Source organism: Lagopus muta, chromosome 2 (assembly GCF_023343835.1).
Source record: "Lagopus muta isolate bLagMut1 chromosome 2, bLagMut1 primary, whole genome shotgun sequence".
NCBI classification, from domain to species: Eukaryota; Metazoa; Chordata; class Aves; order Galliformes; family Phasianidae; genus Lagopus; species Lagopus muta.
In genome coordinates this window covers 76,925,204-76,942,799 of record NC_064434.1, presented here as the reverse complement: position 1 = coordinate 76,942,799, position 17,596 = coordinate 76,925,204, and the positions used below count along the sequence as shown (strand labels likewise).

The 17,596-nt window shown below is 41.2% G+C and overlaps 1 protein-coding gene across 5 annotated transcripts; it reads right to left on the bottom strand.

The window, feature by feature from the left end:
* Positions 1–6,776: 6,776 nt before the first annotated feature.
* SULT6B1 (sulfotransferase family 6B member 1) lies at positions 6,777–17,570 on the bottom strand. Of its 5 annotated transcripts, none has more exons than XM_048937726.1 (8): positions 17,513–17,570; positions 15,655–15,804; positions 12,262–12,374; positions 11,929–12,018; positions 10,652–10,778; positions 9,904–9,998; positions 9,463–9,619; positions 6,777–8,596 (listed from the first exon to the last, which is right to left on the bottom strand). In XM_048937726.1, the coding sequence occupies exons 2-8, from the start codon at positions 15,692–15,694 to the stop codon at positions 8,466–8,468; spliced, it is 753 nt and encodes a 250-aa protein (XP_048793683.1). In that variant the 5' UTR covers positions 15,695–15,804; positions 17,513–17,570; the 3' UTR covers positions 6,777–8,465. The 5 variants fall into 5 exon arrangements, with proteins under 5 accessions (XP_048793683.1, XP_048793685.1, XP_048793686.1 ...); XM_048937728.1 differs by having other exon boundaries at positions 17,517–17,570; XM_048937729.1 differs by lacking the exon at positions 17,513–17,570 and adding an exon at positions 16,997–17,503.
* Between the last annotated feature and the right edge of the window lie 26 nt (positions 17,571–17,596).

Sequence of the window (17,596 nt, the reverse complement as noted above, 5' to 3'; positions counted from 1 at the left end):
GCATGCCTTAATGCTTACAGGGCATGGTCAGGTTATGTTTTGCTCAAGGGCATCTTCACAGAATCACAGAATCATTGGAGTTGGAAGGGATCACTGGAGATCATAGAGTCTGACCCCTTGCTAAAGCAGTTCCTTAGAGTGGGTCGCACAGGAAGGCATCCAAGTGGGTACTGAATATCTTCAGAAAGGGAGACTCCACAGCCTCTCTGGGCAGCCTGTTCCAGTGCTCCATCACCAAAGGTCTGATAGATCTTCTCAGATATTAATTCTTAATGAACTTCATAATCAGATGGATAGAACGAAAGTAACACCTAATGACTAAAGCGGCGCCAGCTCCTCGATGATCTGACTGTTCCATGATACACAAAAAAAGGGAGCCCAACATGAATTCCTGCCTGCTCCCCTTGATAAAAAGGGCTGGGAGCATGTTTCAACACACACAAACACCTAAAAAGGCTAAACTTATCCCAGAAGACTGATACTATTTCTAAGGAGAGCATTTACCCAACAGCAGAATGTGGCACAGCTCTTCTCCTATGTTTAATTTAACATTTACAGTCCAAAGAAGGTTGGGGGAAAGTGGGTTTTGTTATTGTTGCTATTGCAACAATCCACACTGTTCAGCTACACTCACTAAAGGAAAATACAGGTCTAAAATTTCTCCCCATTCCCAAATAGCTCCTAATTAGAGGATAAATTGTATGCCATTCTCCTGCAAAGGGTTTTATAGGATGAAAGTTTTATAGAAAGAAGATGGCTACAAAGATGTCAAGAGCCTATTCCCTTAGGATGGCTTACTCAGATTTAAAGGGTCAAAACAACAAATTCATTTTACTGAATATATGGCCAATTACTCACAGCAGCAGAATGAACACAATTCAAATTGTAATGGATTTCTTCAAAAGCAGACTGCTGCAGTAATTACGTAAGACATTACAGATGGGAAACAAAGCCAATTGTAAATTTCAGATGTTATTTTATGCAAATAACGTGGCTGTAGTTTTCTGAAGAATTCCATTGTGAGCTGAATTGGCCATTTCTGATGCTATGAATAAATGCGTACCAATTTATTTCTAATAACCTATTATTTATGTGCAATTTCTTTTGTCCTCTAAATGCTAGGAAGCTGTTTAGAGCAACCACCAACATGACAACTTACCAATTATCTTTATAAAATCCAGCATTGCTTTGGATTAGTTACATGCATAATTAAATGCCAACTAATCATTATGTTCTTATAAAGTTCTCAAAAGTCTGCAAAACTCAGCAGTGTAATATTTCATTTGATTCTAAAAAAAACACTTCTAAAAGAAAGCAATTTTTATATAATCATCCCAGAATGCAATCAAATTAGACTCAGATTTCCCATTAAAAAGATTAGTGACTGCATGAATCAATATTGAAATACACAAATAACAGCCACCATCTTCCAGACTCTTTCAAAATCAGACCCGTTTGCGAATTTATTTTCCCAGTGTCCCCAGCAGTAGGCTCATTGCAACACATGCATACCCAATGTTCACCCTCAGGATGCCATGTTTTGGCTTGAGGCTAGTCACCTGAGTTACCCTAGCTTTCCCCCAGGTCACATTGATCAGCTCTGGCAGATCCTCACCCAGAGGATCTGCACTTGGGCTCTGGACCAGCCAGGAATCAGGGTACCACTACATGCAGCAAGGGCAGCTCCCCCCAGCACTGTCCCTAGGCCAAAGACTGTCATAGAATCATAGAATGAATCATAGAAGTGGCAATGGGAAGACAGAGCTGGTGTGATCCCCCCAGAGCTCACAGAAAAAGGCACCAGGTTTTCAGTGCAAGCCAATGCACTTTCCCTGCTCCAGAACGTCAGGACAGCTCCTTTGCAAAGCACCATAACCACAGCACCTCAGCATAAATGCCTGAGGGCTGCTTGCCCTTGCAAGATTATACAGGGCTATTGACCCAAACCAAGGTCTAAACAAAGCATGCATTGAAAGAGCTCTGATAGACACCTCAAGGTGAGCAACTGGAAGTTCAGAGCAACCAAACTACAAACCAAACAACCCAGCAAGGCAAGCTGGATCTTCGCATGCGGAGAATGAGAAGTAAATACCCAAGAACAAGGTTAATATTATCCAGTACACTGAATGAGAGAGACAGAGGGAGAGCAGACAGCTTCAGCTAACTATTGGAAAAGTCTGCAAAACACAGTGTGTCTGCAAAACCACCTTCCTAGAGACAGGCACAGATGGGAAGCTGGAACACACAGCCTGAAAGCACTTCTTGGGTTTTGGCATCCACCTCTCCCTTTAGGCTCCAGAGATGCAAAATAAGAAAGTGTCACTTCTACAGGGCTGTAATCAGCAGGTGTCAAAGGTTATTACCTTATTTGAAGGGGGGGGGGGGGGGGGGGGGGGGAGAGTGGATATATTTCTTTCTAAGTTCCTTTCCTCTCCTTATGCTCATTTCAAAACTTCTCCAGCATCTCAATAGTTTCTATGCCCAGGAAGCACTCCCCATCACTGGCTCAGGAGACAGTGGGCTGACCATACAAGGTGCAGAGGATGCAGCAGCAAAGAACTGTGCTGCCACATGTGGGTTACAGAGGCAAAGAGCAGGATGCAGCCAATTACAGAACACAGAATTCATTACTGCTTGTGTCCTTGTCCTCCTCAACACCGAGAGAGATGTGCTGGAAGCCTCTGTATCATAAAACAGAATTTCATGTTCATTTATGTAAATGAATGTAAATTTAATGCAAATTTAATCCGTGGGCAGGTAGGCGAGAGGAATTCAATTGGCCCAAAGGGATCATAGCCTAACTTTGGGGTTTTTTTTTTGTTTCATTTCATTCTGTATTTATGTTCATTCTTTTGTAATCAGATGCCACATTTGGTTTGATTTCTCTTTTTTTTATTCAAGCTGAACTGTTTCCTACTCAATAAATGCAATTTGCCATATTGATTCTTTTGATATACGTTCTTCTTTGGTACACCAGCATTCATCTTCACTTTTGTACTACAAAACAGCAGCAACCGCATCACCGTACCCAAGTTAACACTGTCTCTTTTCTTACTTTTACCTTCAATAGCTTTGACTCAATTCTGAACTTTGAACAGGTTTCCTTCTGAAACAAATGCGAGCTGCTTCCATTATTGCTATTCTGGAGAGTCTCTCATGCTGGCAAATAGCTTTGTATTTACAGCAGTTAATAATGATACCTAGTGTACTACATTACATAGTTGTCTTTTTGTATTAATGCATTTTTCTTCTCTTTCCATGCCCTTGGGCTTTCAGCACACAATTCATTTACGGACAAAGCACTTGTACGGCCCTATTTTGTAAACTATTCAAAACACTGTCAGTGAAAAATGCAACAAGAGAGAGCCCTAGAGGGCCCATCTTGCATTGCACTGAAACTTTGAAATCATTCAGAAACAAAATACGCACTCTGTCTCCTGTGCTTCAGATCTTATTTAGAATGACAGTAGACAGGGCACAGGGGCCGGAGAGGCATAAAATGCTTGCAAAGCAATTATATACCACAGAGAAATTCACAGTTGATAACTGCAGAAGATTGTTTATTGCCTTGTTTACACCTCCACCCCGAGCGTTATTCTCTGCTGTGTGGAAGACTGAACAAGCCACAGCACTCAAACACATTTGTTTCCCCACAGAGGTTCTGTAATGCACACGTGTTAAAGATGGCACTCAAAATGCTTTTTGCTCTGCATGCCTCTGGCTGTGCAGGAACGCACCCATCACATGTGCATAGCAGGTAGGAGGCCCAGTTCCACCACCACACCATGACCGCAGACACCAGAGCCTGCCTGACAGAACTAAGTCACAAGGAACTGATTCCCCCACATATTTGCCCCAGTGCGGCCTGAGAGCTGAACAATATTTTTCAAATATTAGAGAAGAACAGTTTATCTTACCTTTAAGAGCAGCCCACACAGCATCCACCAGACAGCCCAGGAGAGCACGATCCTCCCCTCCCCCAGCCAACAGGTGCACACCACCAGCCCTCAGCTCCAGCTGCCCTGCGTGCACACCTGGGCTGCAGTTGCAGTCCTCTGCTCCTTCACCCTGCTTTTCCACTTTCCTGAGGAGAAGTGAACTTTTTTCCTTCCACAACCTTCGCTTGGGGGCGGTGATGGCCACACGGCTCAAGTCTGAGGTGGCACTGCTGGGTGTCTAGGCCTCAACTTCAGCTCAGGGCAGCTGAGCACAGGGCAGCCCAATCTCTATCACTTCCCTGTTTCCTACTTCAGATAACTTCTCATCCTCTTGAACCTGTTTCATGTAGAGGTCTGGATGGCTGCTAAATGGAATCTCGGCAGAGGCAGGCTCCACCAAGCAATACCTCAGCTCAGCAACACTGGGGTAAATCTGTGGGGTAAACAGTGACAATGCATCTGGTGCCAAAGCCACTAGAAAGACAGCTGCTCAGAAGCCTGCAAGTAGCAAGTGAAGACAAACCCTGTAGCTTGCCAGAATAAAACAAAACAAAAGGTAAAAAACAGTTCTCTAAACAACTAACAATCAAAAAACAAAAATAATTCTATGCCAACAGGAAGAAGATAGTGGAGTGTGTTGGGGGAAAAAAAAAAGAAAAGAAAAAGCATACACAGGATCAGTACTTGTATAAAGAACAAAAGAAAAAAGTCTGCAAATCTGCAGCAGCTATTCCAGTCACTCTCTGTGCTTTGTGAAAAGATACATCCTTCCTTTTTCTTCGTAACTGCTCCTTTTGGGGGGCTGCTTGTTTTCAGTAGGGTTTTGTTGTTGCTTTTGTTTTTACTTTTTGGGGCACATGGCTAATGTGGATTATCTTGTATTTTATTTTTTCCTCTGAATATAAATATTTTGCCTATGGATACAGCGGAAATACACAGTAATGAATCTATGACTTATTTACCTGCTGGGGGAATGCTAATGAGCGTTGTAGTAATGAAAACAGCTTCATTGGCTTGTAAATGCAAAACAGCAGGGAACTCACTGGAGACTCAACATGCATATGCCAATAAGCTTACATTATTCACAAGTACACAAACCTCCCAAGACACTAGTTTCAGAGCCTTCTTTCATTTCCTGCCTGCTTCACATTTTGAGCCAAGTCGAAGAATATTTTTCTATCTTCCTTAAGCTTCTAAAGGATTTGCAGAAGCCAAATGATCTTACGGAAAACTTTCCATTCAGATGTAAACTGAGTATTTGTAAGACTAAGCACAACACGTACACATTTCTACTGTTACATTTTCAGGCAGCTGGGAGAAGGGACAAGTTGATACTCAACCCACTCCCAGCACCAGCTGACCCTAATTTGGCTGCAAAGCCAGACAGTGCCAAACACCTGGCACAGAAGATCAAACACACAGTATGGTAGGCCCTTCCTGATCTCCATACCATATTTTTATTCTAACATCTTTACAGCTTTGTAAAGAAAGGAGGGAGGGCAGAGAGTCCAGATGGTCACTTTGTTGCTCACTCTGCCTTTCAGTTCGAACAAAGATCCAGTTTTCACTGATTGTGGCAAGGAGAAGAGCCACAAGGAGAGAAGAGTGATAGGGGTGCACCTTGATGCTTTCTTAGGTGGCTGTGTGACAGCACCCTCTCCTCATGTGACGCTGTCAGCAGTGATACCTTCTGCCATCATTCTTACCCAGAGCTCCCAAACCAAGTCTTGCTCTCTAACCAGCTGGTAATCCAGTCCCACTACCATATCTAGAACCTCAAATCTAGCTGGCTCTGGCTGACGTAAGTAATTAGGCATAATCTAGACTGTGTCAATACTAACCATCTATACACTATTACATTGGCAATTGCTTCATATTATCCAATCTACAAGTACAAAGTGTGACTACAATTCATCATAATTGTATCCATTTCCATAAGTATGTAAATGTAAACAACATTTTACCAGAGCACTTCTGCAAGGTGCTCAGACATAGCACTGATAGAGTATGCTGTCGTTCATTATGTTGTTTTCTATTTCTCTCCTTTGCATCAATCCTGACAATATTAACATTCAGAACAACCACTGACCAGTCTCATTTCAGCACCTTTTGTGGATGTTGCCAAGCTTTGCAGAATGTTAAGAGTAGAACAGAAGGTGTTGTTCCCCACCAAAGGTGATCTTTCAGCCAAAATAGAGATCGGTGTTAGGGCTTTTCCTGAAGAGACAACATCAGATACAAGTCCAGGCATTTGCTATTATGAGATTGATATGATTTGTTTCACATCCCCCTTCATTATAAATCCATTTGGCATCCATTCTAATAACCAGCATACCCTCAGAAAAGAATGATTTGATGTTCCTGTGGATGTCATATGCGCCTTGTACTTTTAGAGCACTTCTATTGTAATTCAACGTTAATTATCTTTCCAATTAATGTACTGCATAATGCTGCAATATAAAATGCGTGCATGTTTAAATGAGAAAATTGAGCTCAGTTCTGTCTGCTTTGATCCCATTGCACCTTTATTACAATTCAGGAACAGAATTCTTTTCCACTGGGTTATTGACACCCTGAACACACACAAGGGAGCATTAGGAAGATACATTTATGCTTCTCTTTTCCAAGAAGACCTTGAACTTCTCTTTTTCAAGATCATTTTAATATCCTTTCCTGCTTTATGTTTGTTATTGAGCAGCTCATAAGGGAAATGGAGATGACAGAAGTACTAATAGAGCAGCATTTACCAGTTACTATAATATAGATACTATAAATACTTACAACTGTTAGAAAATGTAAGTGCAAAACAAGTCACAAAAAATAAAATAAAATAAAATAAAATAAAATAAAATAAAATAAAATAATAATAATAAAGTCAAAGCCTGTAGTCAGGGAGTGAAAATTTTCTTCTTTGAAAGGCAAATGAAAGACATATTCTTTAATGTGTTAAAATACCACTTAAAGTTTTACTACAAGATCCATAAGAACAAGTATAAAGGGGAACACATATACATAATACAAAATATAAATGGAAAATGTAGAACCAAAACTGTTGTCTATGCATATGGCTGAAAGAATAGAATATATGAGTGGTGATTTTCCACAATGAGGAGTTTAATTTTTCTGTTGGGATGTGTTTTGTTTGTTTGTTTGTTTTGTTTAGCTGCTGTCGAAGCTGTGAACAATATGGGCTATTGGGTTTGACCTTCAATGCCACCATCTGAAAACATTTCACAGTGCTTTTCCATTCTGAATGTGTTTGAGGAAGGTAAAAATTCTCTCTTTCTCTAGTGACATGACATTTAGATTTCAGATGTGCTTTCATTTTTAACAGAACAGAAACTAAAACACACAGCTGCAAACAAATCAGCTGCCCCTCACACTAAACAGTCTTATATTCAATATGCTTTAATGCTCATTCTTGGCTGGTAATCACTGACTGAATGTGCTGAGAAGTGGCTGCAGATTATTAATGTAAGAATGTCATCTATAAAACATTACTTCATATGGCTAAGCAGCCTTATCTTAAATAATCTTGCTGATCTAAAGGTGTAAAAACATAAAAGTAGTCTATTTAGCATCTTGATACAGAATTTTCTCTTTAACTGTCCTGGAATACTTCAGAAAAATCTTAAATGGAAAAAGATGGCAGTTTAAGCAGGTAGAATGGCTGTTATTGGTCAAGCAATTCATGCAACCTGCTTTACTAGAGATTAGTATTCCTTTTTCAACATCATCTTCAATCAGAATCTTTTGAATTTCCTTTTATATATTTCTTAACAATGACATTAACCTACTGTTCCAGTAGGGCCTATTACAGCTGAAGCAAATACATAAGGAACACAGCTGTATTTTCCACTTACACGGATCTTGGGATTAGTTTGAAAACTTCATCAACTTCACTTGTTTGGTATTAAAACAATTCATTCTGATTTGGTTTGGTTTAGTCTTTGGTTTACTTTGTTCTTCAATCCTCACTCCAACTTCCACGAGCAACTTCTGCCCCTTCAATTGCTCAGTTAGAACTTCCACTAACATTCATCGTTTTTTATTCCAAAGCAATGAAAAATATTCATGTCAAAAGAGGTGGAAACTTTCTAACTTACAGAGAAAGTGATAACAACTACAACAAAAAACATTCTGAAATTTCACTTTAAACCGAAATACTACACATTTCCAAATCTGAAAATCAAGAAGACACCTAATGATTGGCTTAAAAAATCTCATGGAAGGTCACTTCCAACTTACCGAACACATTTCCAGTGATTTCAGCAGGTTCAACTACTGCATATAAATTTCACACAAAATCATGGCTAAAAATCAGTTTTAAAAAACAAGAGAAATCAGTCAAGTCAATGACACTATAAACTGTAAGAATGAGGATTGCTTGTGCAAGACAGCACAAACATGTTTGCAAATTAGACAGATTTTTTAAAATTTCAGATCAGATATTGTTCTAATTTCTCTTTGATTACATGAAAGTGAACAAAATGCAGCCTAGATGTTAGACTTCTCCTTAACAGAAGCTCAGGCCTTGCAGTACACATCATATTTTAGCTTTGCTCCCAGCTTGGTTCCTTCTAAGCATGCTTTGAATTTGGCATCCATTTCCTGATTCTGAGCTTCAGTGAAAAGATTTTTCCAGTCCCCAACAACACCTGGAATATAAAGAAAAGTAAAACAGTAGCCCTGAATGTAAGGACAAGGGAGTATGGTTTAAAACAAATAAAATCGTGCCTCTTGTTATATTTCAGGATAATCCACTTTAAAAAAGAATCTGATCAAGGAATACACTCTGCTTCTTTACTTTCAGTGTCCTTAAGAGAATGTGAACAGAAGTGGGACATGGGAAGCTACTGGTCTGCCTTTTGCCTTACGCTGTTGCAGATGTCTGTAAAAGATGATCAGCAGCTATGAAAAGAACTCAAAAAATTCAAAGATGTGGCTTTTAACTGCGAGAGAGTAGTGTGCACAACCAGACACTACCCTAAGCTGCAGTCTACTTGTGATCTAGATTTTGAGAGAGTTCACTGCTGAGGTATTCTGGGTCTACAGCTCTAGTATTAGCCACAGCTAACAGGCATGGCTCAACCTGTAGAGCATCTGGATTCAACAAATTGAGTGAGGTTCCTAGGCAACCACAAAGGTTATTTAGGAAATCCAAGAAGAAAAATCTTTGGAGATACTTTGCAGATCAAGTGCCAGGCTAACCTCAGTAGTCACAGAAGCCAAAACAAAACTCTTTGCTTTAATTGGTGCTTGCTGCAAACCGTGACCGAAGGGTGTGCTACCTGGAAGGCACTTCTGCTAACCACATTATGCAGGGCTTTTCTGAATGATACTGGTACTTATGATGAAATCAGTTGATAGCATTCTGAAGCACCAGCAGTGTTTCCTAAGTTCCAACCCAGAAAATTATGCATAAAAATTAATCACTTCCTCATCCAAATCCATTTGTCCAAGATGCAGCTACCATTCACAAATCTTGCAAAATATGCTGCTTGTTTGCTGTAAACAAATTTACCTTTGCGGAAAAGAACTGTGCCAACAGCACCATGAGTCTCCTGAGCCTTGTTCTTCACTGCCTGGAAAGTAGCCCTGTCTGCAATGGACTGGATCTGCTCTGTTGTTGGGAAGAATCCAAAGAATTCTGCTATTTGCTTTACACCAGAAGCCAGATTCTGAAAACAATGCAGCGAGAGGGGATCATATTATATGCTTCCTCTAAAAAAGGACCTACCCGCTCGGGACACACATGGCCATCACCTACTAACACCATCTTCCTTCACAGTACATTTTGTATGTTACACTGGAGCTCAGTTTTTATATAGCCAGATTCAATTTGTTCCTGAATGGATACTTGATTTTGCTTTCAGAAACCTGTGCTATTTGCTTCTAATTTCAGCAGTTTTCAGGAAATGGGCTCAGATGTGTCTTGACCATAAGTACATAGTGACTGCTTTACCTCTTTCAGGTCTTCAAACATTACAATCATAGTGTTCTCATCGTCAATGTGTTTGTTCCAGGTGACTGCATGGTCAAAATAAGATCCCCAGCCAACTGTGAAGAGAAAAAAGCATCAGTGTGATCCCTTTTTACTGCTGTGTACTTATTTCCCTCTGACTGAAGGATTGCTCTCTGTGGCTTACCAGTTACGTCCATGAAGAAAAACAGAACAGTCTGTCCTTTAGGTGGAACCATACTGCATATCAGAACAACAGAGACTTCCATTGGACTTTTGTAGGTAGGTGGCTTCCACACAGGAACACGTACTTCCCATGTGCTTCCCCTCCATTTCTGTATTGTCATTAAAGATATCTCTTAAAAGCCAAAGCTAAACATCATTCTAAATCTAAAATCTAAGTTCCTTACAGGGTTTTTGGCCTCGTATATGGGAACACAACAAACAGTCATTCCATTACCATCATTTCAGATCTGTAGCACTGCCTCCATTACTAACTGACAGGATTTTATCCCAGTGCCATTATCAAGCTGCCAGGCAACTCCCCTTGCTTGCAAGAGCAAAATATCCAGAAGCAAAGTATCTTTTGGGCTTTCTCCCCATTTTTGCATTTAGCTATCTCCTTTATCATGAGGTATGGCCACCAGTGAATTAATTATGACACAGCTGTTTTCCCACTAGTCCCATTTAGATGTTTTCAAATATTTTCTTCTGTTGTTTCTTCAGCTACATTCAGTAACTATTACCATACCTTTCCCATTCATGAACTCTGAGAAGAACTCATCCCAGGAGCTGTAACTGGGGACACTTGGCACATTCTTGTGGAAATGAAAAAATGAAACAGCTGTATCTTTAGGGTTTCGAAACAACACTAGTATCTGGAGCGGGAGAAAGAGATCAACAACTTTAGATCATTTATTTCCCCTGGCAACCAAAATGACAGTAAAACCAAACATTCTGCAATCAATAACTTAGCAGGGACCACAAAATATTTTCATTGTTAGGTAAGGCATAGAGAACAACTTTATAACATGTCATAATAAAGGCCTTGTAACCACTCCTAAGATTTGCCTATAGCCCTGAAGCAACTGTAGGAAGGAGCAGTTGGAAAAACTGTAGTACTGTTATGGAAAACTATCTCTTAACTACCCAAAACCTGGGAAATGTGAAAGAACCATTCACCAGCCCACTGGTAGGAAAAGCTCCATTTCTTTCTTCTTCAGGAAACCACAGCTGCTACAATCATCTCCCATTTTTCAAAGCATGGCAACAATGTATTTGAAATCCTAAGAAACTGCAATCCTTGGAGACAGTAAACACTTCTGTGAACAAGCTATACATAAAACAGGAAAAAAATACTCATAGAACATGGCTAAACCACGCATTCCTTAACCAGTTCCTCCCTTCATTTGTGGTACATTTTCTAACTGCTATGTACTTAACTGCTATGTACCTTTCGTTGTTCAGTGACTTGGAACCAGAAATATTGAAATTTTTTGAGTGTAATTCTACATGGAGACAGTCAGGGTATCAAGAGGTACTGCTGTCACATTAATTCTTACCATGGCTGTATGTAGACAAGAGTAGCATAGAAGAGAAAAGCGTGACACTTCAACCATTTTTTGAGCACCGTGACAGCTTCTAGATCTGTTCTTCTTTTATGTACCACTAATGTTTTTGTGCTAAGACAGTCCAGAGGTCATATAATCACAGAATGGCCTGGGTTGAAAAGGACCACAATGATCATTGAGTTTCAACCCCCCTGCTATGTGCAGGGCCACCAACCACCAGACCAGGCTGCTCAGAGTCACATCCAGCCTGGCCTTGGATGCCTCCAGGGATGGGGCATCCACAACCTCCCTGGGCAACTTGTTCCAGTTCCAAGTTCTTTTTCCTCAATCACATTTGCTAGGGTGCAAGAAAAGGATGTAGCCCCAAATGATATTCATGCATGTTAGTGCTGCCAATGAAATTAGGCTTGTTCTTAGGAAGGATTTAAAAAAAAAAAAAGAAAAGAAAAAAGTCCACCTTGGCTTTGTTCTTGAAAATAGACTTCGGGAGGAAATCATAATTCAGATGTGTTGCCAAAATCCTTGGAGATGGAATCTGCTTCATCCTCTTTAGAAATAAACAGAACAATAAGTGAGAACAGGTTTATTACATGGGTGCAGCAACAATCTGCCAGCATGAGTCGCCTGCGTGAAGCAGCTCCTAATCAAAAGGCATTACTCATCCAAGATTATCCTTTTTTACCCTCTCAGGAGAAATATCTTTACTTGCTACATGACTTCATTTTAATAACTTGCTTGCGGGGGTGCAGGAGAGAAAACTACAGACTTGAAGTAGGTTCTTTTCACTAACCTGATATTTATCTGGATCTCCACATTCAATAAATGGTAGCTCTGTGCTTACAGGTTTACTCTGAATAGTTGTAAATATCAAATCATTTAAAATCTGGATAAGCCAATTCACACCTGGATCAAGAAACCCAGAGAACAAAACAAAACATATGAGAGGTTTATGTAAGATCTCAGAGCCTTCTCATTACATGGCTTAATTCAGCATAATAGACAATAATAGTCATCAAATTACAGATTCAAATAAAATTAAAGCTCTCAAATGACTATAAACAAATTAGTGTTTTCTGTTAACAAGATCCTCAACAGCTTCTTAACTGTGACCTTCTTAGCTCACTTACAAATGATATGTGGAAAGCATCAGGAGTAGAATTGACACAACAATATGTTGTGTATTTTTAATATATCATAAAACAATCAGTGACAGACAATAAAGGCAGCTTTCCTGTCATTCACAGAGAAACACTTGGAAAGTGTCCAGGTAGGAGTAGGAAGGAACAAACAAGGAGTTTCATTCATCTGCCAGAATTTTCTGCCCCTCTCCCTGCACTGAGCCGAGGATGAAACAGAGCCATCTATTCAGCATTACCAGCAGCACTTGTCCCATGCTGTGCCTGTTGCTTTCTCCACAAAAAGACTGTCAGAAGAAGGGTTAGAGGAGCTGCAGCCCAACAGATGCCTGCATCTTTCCCTTTGGAACCTACCTTGCAGTGAAGACCTACCATGCATGATGGGCTGGGTGCCAGACCTGCTGGAGCAGCACACTTTCCTCCCTGCTCCATGCCCTCCTGCAGCTGCTTTGTGTTGCCCTCAGGTTTTCCAGAGCTCTATGGATGCCCCAATGACAGCTGATGGGACAGACTGAGGGAACAGTGCATTCACCACAGACCACAGCATCCTCCAAAGGCCTTGAGGAGATGCACTTGCAGGGCTTCCCACTGTGGCCATGGAGCTGTGGCTGCAGAGAGCTGCCTCAGCCTCCTGTGTGTCACCAGTCCCCCATGAATGCAGCTGACAGAGACACTAGCACACACACAGAATGCAAACAGCTTTAACCTCACTCTTTCAGCTTTAACCTCAACTTCAGAAAGTTATTCCCAGAAAGCAGGTCTTCCACCCTGTGTTACATGAAGTGGCTCAGGATTGTGTCATACTTACACAATAATGTGTATGCAATTTGTACACATCATACAGTGCTTTGTAATACATCTACATATATAGAAATTGTAAGGTATTTGGTGTTGTATAAATAAAAGACATTTAATTATGAATGAGATTTATCCCAATCTCCTGTTTACACAAAAAAAACAGAGCTGAAATCATTAAGAGTCATTAAACCCATGCCTTCAGCTGCCCACTATAAGCTGAATGCGCACAAAAGCTGATTTTATTTTAACAAAAATCTACAACTGATAAACCTAAAATGCCTGGCCTCTAAATCCCCTCTTGGCTTCTCAACCATCCTCAGTCCCACCTCACAAATGTGTCTCTCTGCATCAGTCTGAGTTTTCCTCCCCACTGCACACACGAGATCTTGGGGAAATGATACATATAGCAGGACTTTATTGTAACTTATCCTTCATAATCCTCAGTAAGTAAAAGGAATGAGGACAACATTAAAGTTTTGAAGGGCCATCAAACATATTCATAATCATCTAAAAATTACGTATGACCATAGAGTTTGAGCCTGGCATGGAAGATATCTGTGAACCTGGCAGAGGAAGCCAGCCATCAGACCTCAGATGCAGGCAGTACTACAACTCCACATCTGCCAAACTCTGTGAGAAATCAAAGCCAAGCTCTGCCCATAGCCTATCTTTATAAGTTCCAGCCAAACCCTGGACACAAAGCCAACAGCATCAAAGTCAAAAACAAAGATGCGTATTTCACTTGTTGTGTCACCTTTTGTACTTTTGTGTGCCCTCTCCTTCTCTTGGCTCAATGTTCTGTATCACAGCTAGCATATATTTACTACAAACACCCCAGGCTTACTTCTTCAGTGCCTAAATGCACGACAGTTTATTATCAGAACTGAGCAAAACAAAACCATAGGAACTGACCATGCTCTTCACTTTGCTGCGTGAGATTTTGGCTAAGGACTTTCCTATTAGAGCTCAATGTGAGCACATCAGCTGTGTTAGTGCATTGAATTCCTCCTCTGGACCCACGCTCTCTCAGCAGCCCCTAGCTTCTGCTACTTGCGTCTCAAAGTAGAAGCATAGGCTTAGAAAGAGCTTCCTTCGTTATCAAAACCCGGCCCTTCTTTGTAAGTAAACGTGTCATACAAGGCACAACACTGATCAAAATCAGCTAGCTGGTAGGTTGGTTGGTTGTAGAGTGTTTTTTTTTACCCTCATCACTTCTATTGCACCTTCCTTCCTTTCTGCTGACCTCTGACTACAAGATTTTTAATTCCAGTATGCTATAATATAATATAATATAATATAATATAATATAATATAATATATATGTAATAACATATAGAATAATACATTATAATATAATATATATATATATCACAATGCAATTACAAAGCAAAATACAATAATGATAGTAAATACAATGCCAAGAAAATTATTATTATCTTACAAGTACAGATGCTGCACACTGCCACATCCTACTCCTTGTGAGTCTAATGCGTAAAACTTCATTGCTTCTGCACATTACACTACATTATATTACTAATATTCTTTTCAGAATGCAATTTATCACACTGGCAGAGGTATCTTGCTCCACTGATAAATAAAAACTGTAGTCTTTACTCTCACAAAATCGTTTGATTGCTAAAACATTTCATCCTTTCAGAAGCATACATCATGCTAAAAACCAGTGGAACAGATCACATAATTAAATAAAGCAGGGAAAAAACCTGCTGCCTCTGCTTGTAACAGAAATGCCCATAATCCTCACACAACGTAAAACCATAATTAATTTGTTATTTTCCTTCTTACTGTGTCAGCTAATTAGTTACTGTACCATAGACAACAGCAAGTAATTTATAATGTATTCACCGCATTTGGGGTAAGACACCAGCACCATATCATCTCTTCTGGCTTCCAGGTTCTCCAGGGCTTGGAATGTCTCTGTGCTGCACACTGTGACTGGATAAGGAGTCCCCCGGTAGGAGAACAGCATGTCCTTCAGGGTAAACCCTTCAGACTTTGCCAGTGCTTTATTTATTTCATCTACAAAAGCTTTATTCTCCTCAGCCATGGTTACCAACTTCTGCTGGGACATGAAACTGCTGGTCTAATGCCATTAAGTGCCTTTAAATATACATTTTTAAGGGGCGGACCAGAAATTCTTGGTGATATTTCTGCATCTCCCCTTCCCCCCACCTAAAAAAAAACCCAAAACAAACAAACCTAAGAATTTGATCATTTCTTTCCCTTCTCACCTTCCTGAAAATGAAAATAGGATTGATGTTGCCTATCCATAATCTGCAGAGGAGAAATTACTTCAGGAATAAATCCCAGTGAGAACAAGCAGAGCAAGTAATACTAGTGAGCTCAGCCACCAGAGAATACTGAATTGGGAAAGAATTGCTCTGTAAGAAAAAGCAGCAAGATATTAAATCCGATCTTACATAACATTAATACAAAAAAAAGCCTCAGAAAAAAAATGTCCCTAATAAAAATTTAAGAATTTAAAAAAGAGAGATTTTGGCAATAAACTCAACCTCAGATAAGAGAAACAGGTAACAAGTAACAAAAAACAATGAAATCAAAACCATAGAACAGAAAGAACAATACAGAGAAGGAAGTGGTGCTACCATTTTGGTTTCAAAATATCACTGTAGCTACCCACTGCCTTTAAACGTATTTTTTATGTTAAAAAGGACAATTAAACACTGAGTTATGGTGTAGTGCAGGCTTTTACAACACACTCATTAAAAAAGGACTCATTAAAAAGGGACCCTTGTTAAGGGTCCCTTTTTAATGATTGGCAGTCTTATATATCTGCCACGATTTTCCCTGCTGGGATGTGCAGAGGGGCACAGGGCTGGTTCAGGAGGGGCAGAGCAGCTCCTCCATTGGGCTGAGCAGCACGAGAGTTGAACTGAAGAAAATTAATTTCCTTTTGCAGCATTACCCATGTAGTTGTCCAATGGAAGCCACTTGGTATAATCTGTTCTCAATTTCAGCAAAATACTGTTTCTCACAGCACCCTATTGGACAAAATGGGGAGGACACACCTAGACTAAAGTGTAACGTGATGGGTGAACAACTGGCTAATAGGTTGGCTCAAAGGATTGTAATAATCAGGATACATTGGGCTGACAGGCAGTCACTGGTGGGCTTCCTCAAGGCTTCTTTTTAGGGGCAGTTCTCTTCAGTGAGTTGGATAAAGGACTTGAAGGTATACTAAGGAAGTTTGAAGATGAAACCAAACTGGGGCAGAAAGGCCTTGCAAAGAGGTCTTGACAGAGGAATAGAATGCTGACTCGTATTCAGCTTGTCACCAACCACAGGACCTTTAACAAGAGCAAGTGCAAAGTTCTACACCTTGGATGGGACAACCTTGGATCTATGGACAAGTTGGGGGATGAGAGTTTGGAGAGCAGTCCCACAGAAAGGGATGAGGGGGGGGGGTTCTGGTTGGTGACAAGCAGAATACGAATCAGCAGTGTGCTCTGTCAGCCCCAAAAGGCCAACTGCACCCTGCAGTGTACCAGCACAGCACTGCCACCAGGCGAGGAAAGGGCATATCTTGTCCTGCTCTGCACCTTGAGGCCTCACCTCCAGCACTGAGGGCTGTTTTAGGTGCCACGCTGCAAGAAAGACATAAACCTAGTAGAGTGTCCAAAAGGAACGCCACACAGATGGTGAAGGGTCTGGAGCAGAAGATGTCTGAGGAGCACCTGAGGCTCCTGGGTTTGTTCAGTCCAGAGCAGAGGAGCTGAGGGGAGGCCCGATGGCGGCTGCAGCTCCTCACAGGGAGCTGAGGGGCAGCGCTGAGCTCTGCTCTGTGTGACAGCGACAGGGCCCGAGGGAACGGCACGGAGCTGCGTCAGGGGAGGGGCGGCTGGGAGTCGGGGACAGGATCTGCACCACAGGGCGGTGGGCACGGAACGGGCTGCACAGGGCTGCGGCCCCGAGTGTCAGAGTACAAGCAGTGTTTGGACAACGCTCTCGAACAAGGGGTTTAGATTTGGTGCCATGCTGTGTTAAGCCAGGGATTGGACTCCACGGTCCTTGTGGATCCCTTCTGACTGAGGCCGTTCAAACACACCGCTGCCAGCCCGCCCAGCTCACCTACCACCCGTCCAGGCGCAGGCGGCAGGAGCCGATGCAGAGGTACCGCAGCCCCAAGAGGCGGGGCGGGCTGACTGCGCGTGC

Excerpts from the sequence above, each read along its gene's own strand:
- SULT6B1 (XM_048937725.1), bottom strand. The coding sequence starts at position 15,494 with ATGTCCCAGCAGAAGTTGGTAACCATGGCTGAGGAGAATAAAGCTTTT. Across the intron at positions 10,779-11,928 it reads TTTTCAAGAACAAAGCCAAG|ATACTAGTGTTGTTTCGAAA; the intron begins GTGGACTTTTTT and ends CTCCCGCTCCAG. Across the intron at positions 9,999-10,651 it reads AGAGTTCATGAATGGGAAAG|TTGGCTGGGGATCTTATTTT; the intron begins GTATGGTAATAG and ends TTCTCTTCACAG.